The sequence below is a fragment of the Saprolegnia diclina genome, assembly GCF_000281045.1.
Source record: "Saprolegnia diclina VS20 unplaced genomic scaffold supercont1.24, whole genome shotgun sequence".
NCBI classification, from domain to species: Eukaryota; Oomycota; class Saprolegniomycetes; order Saprolegniales; family Saprolegniaceae; genus Saprolegnia; species Saprolegnia diclina.
This window is the reverse complement of record NW_008246091.1, coordinates 701,504-703,401: the sequence shown is the minus strand read 5'-3', so window position 1 is coordinate 703,401 and position 1,898 is coordinate 701,504. Positions and strand designations below refer to the sequence as shown.

Below are 1,898 nucleotides of genomic sequence, written 5' to 3'. Positions count from 1 at the left end.
GTTCCCGACGCTACCAAAGCTCCAGAAACTCGACTTGTGGGCAGTGACCATGACGAGCGACGCCTTTGCAAGTTTGTCGGCACAGCTCATAGCTTCCGACTCGCTCCTCTCGCTCAACCTCGCTGACGCGGCATTACCCAAGGACCAGCTTGAAACGATCTTGTTCGCACTGCCACGCATGCTTAGCCGCCAGAGACAAGCGTGCTTCGTGGGCCTTCCCGTTTCGATCGAGACCGAGATGCTTGTGACCGCTGTGTTTTTCCTCGTGCGAAACACACAGTATGTGTGGCTGGACCTAACGGCCGACGACTCGTTCGACCTGGCCATGTCCCAGCGCCTCTTGACAGCCTTTCGTGCAACGTCGCGCATGCGATTGGGCTTTTTCGGCAAGGATGCGCCAGTAGTCCACGAGGAAGACGTCACACGCTACGCAGCGTTGTACGGCATCGAGTGCGCAAATTGGTGGTACAGGTCGCCACGCCGCATGCCGTGGCTCGCGCTGACGTAGTCGAACGAAATCGTATTTGGTGTTTTCAAGTTCCTCGTGTCGTTTTTGTTTGAGGCGGGATGGTGGACAAAAGAGTCGGTGGTTGAGAAAGCCAAGGTTGAATATTTGTTGTTTCGCGTGCTCAGAGGCCGACAATGGCGTGGGGTCTGTAGTACCGCCCAGCCTCGGGCAAATTCTCGAATGATAAGGTCTTTTTTGTTAGATTTTGCCGTGAATCAATCCGTGATGCAGTGACGCTCGCTCCATGCAAATACTCCCGATAACCTCCGGCTGCCACGTCATGTATCAATTATAGCCAATCAGAAGCGCCGCATCCTGCAGTATCCGGAAGCCGTCCGCAAAATTCCAATTCCATTTGCGGCCCAGCATGACCATGACCGAGTCGAAGCGCGCCAAGACCGCCATGACCGAGTCGAAGCGCGCCAAGGCGAACACAGGACGATGGCTGCTGCCGCCGATCGTCCTCCAGGTCGTCCACTACCTCGATGAAGCTAGCGACGTCTTGGCCTGTCTACATGCGGTGCCAAGTGACGCTCGGGACGAGGCTCTCGATGCGCTTGTGACGCTTCTGGCACAGGACGGCTTCCTGTGGCCGGTGGCGGAAGTGGACGCCTTGGCAAAGATGGACAAGGTGTCTGTGCTCAAGGCGCTACCAGCATTCTGCAAGCTTGTGGTCAACGAGGACTGCCCTCGAGTCGGCGATTTTTGCCGCTGCACGCCGCTTCCGCCAACCGCCAATGTCTGCGCAGCTGTCGACAACGTGCACGATCTCGAATCCAAGCTTGGCAGCTGGGTGCCAAGCATTGTGCGCCTCGTTTTCAGCGCCGAGTCCATTTCGCTCGACAGGCACGACCTTGCCCGCGCCCTTGCTGCGTGTACGAAGCTCCAGGAGCTCTACATCGATTGGAACGATGCCGTTGATCAAGCGCAGCTGAACGACGTCATGGCGGCCGTCGCTGCATCGTGCCCGCGCCTTGCCCATTTGCGCGTCTTTTCCAAGACGGTTGTGCGTCTACAGTGCTGCAAAAGCCTCGTCGCGTGGCTGTCTCTACCGCATGCTCGCGTGTTCAAGCTCTTCGGCATCGACTTTGCGCCGCCCGCCGCCAAGACCTTGGCACACACTCTTTTCACGTCAACGACGCTTCGAACGATCAAGCTGCTTGGCGCTTCAAACGTCCTTGAAGCGTTTTTGAATCCGAGCTACCCGCCACTGCCCCGACAACTGCGCAACGTGGTGCTCGATTTTGGCTCGATCTCAGTCGATGCACCGACACTTGTAGCCAAGCTTTCACCCACAATTATTCACAGCTTGGACCTTCGCTTTGTTGAGACCCGCGACATCTCGCCCATCATGGCCACGTTGCCCCGGACGCTGAGAAAGCTCTGCCTC

General features: G+C 57.4%; 3 protein-coding genes across 3 annotated transcripts in view; 2 read left to right on the top strand and 1 right to left on the bottom strand.

The window, feature by feature from the left end:
• Positions 1–49: 49 nt before the first annotated feature.
• On the top strand, positions 50–530 carry SDRG_08212 (hypothetical protein; the record flags this gene model as incomplete). Its single annotated transcript, XM_008614083.1, has 1 exon — positions 50–530. One exon carries the CDS (start codon positions 50–52, stop codon positions 506–508), a length of 459 nt encoding a protein of 152 aa, XP_008612305.1. The 3' UTR covers positions 509–530.
• A 345-nt stretch (positions 531–875) lies between these two features.
• On the top strand, positions 876–1,788 carry SDRG_08211 (hypothetical protein; the record flags this gene model as incomplete). The annotated part of the gene is made up of 2 exons (XM_008614082.1): positions 876–1,742; positions 1,768–1,788. 2 exons carry the CDS (start codon positions 876–878, stop codon positions 1,786–1,788), a joined length of 888 nt encoding a protein of 295 aa, XP_008612304.1.
• Positions 1,789–1,810: 22 nt separating this feature from the next.
• SDRG_08210 (hypothetical protein) overlaps positions 1,811–1,898 on the bottom strand; it is a gene marked incomplete at its 3' end in the record, with an annotated part of 2,225 nt that continues 2,137 nt past the window's right edge. The window contains exon 3 of the mRNA XM_008614081.1: positions 1,811–1,849. Within this exon, the coding sequence (XP_008612303.1) occupies positions 1,811–1,849 (39 nt within the window). The remainder of the gene's footprint in view (positions 1,850–1,898) is intronic.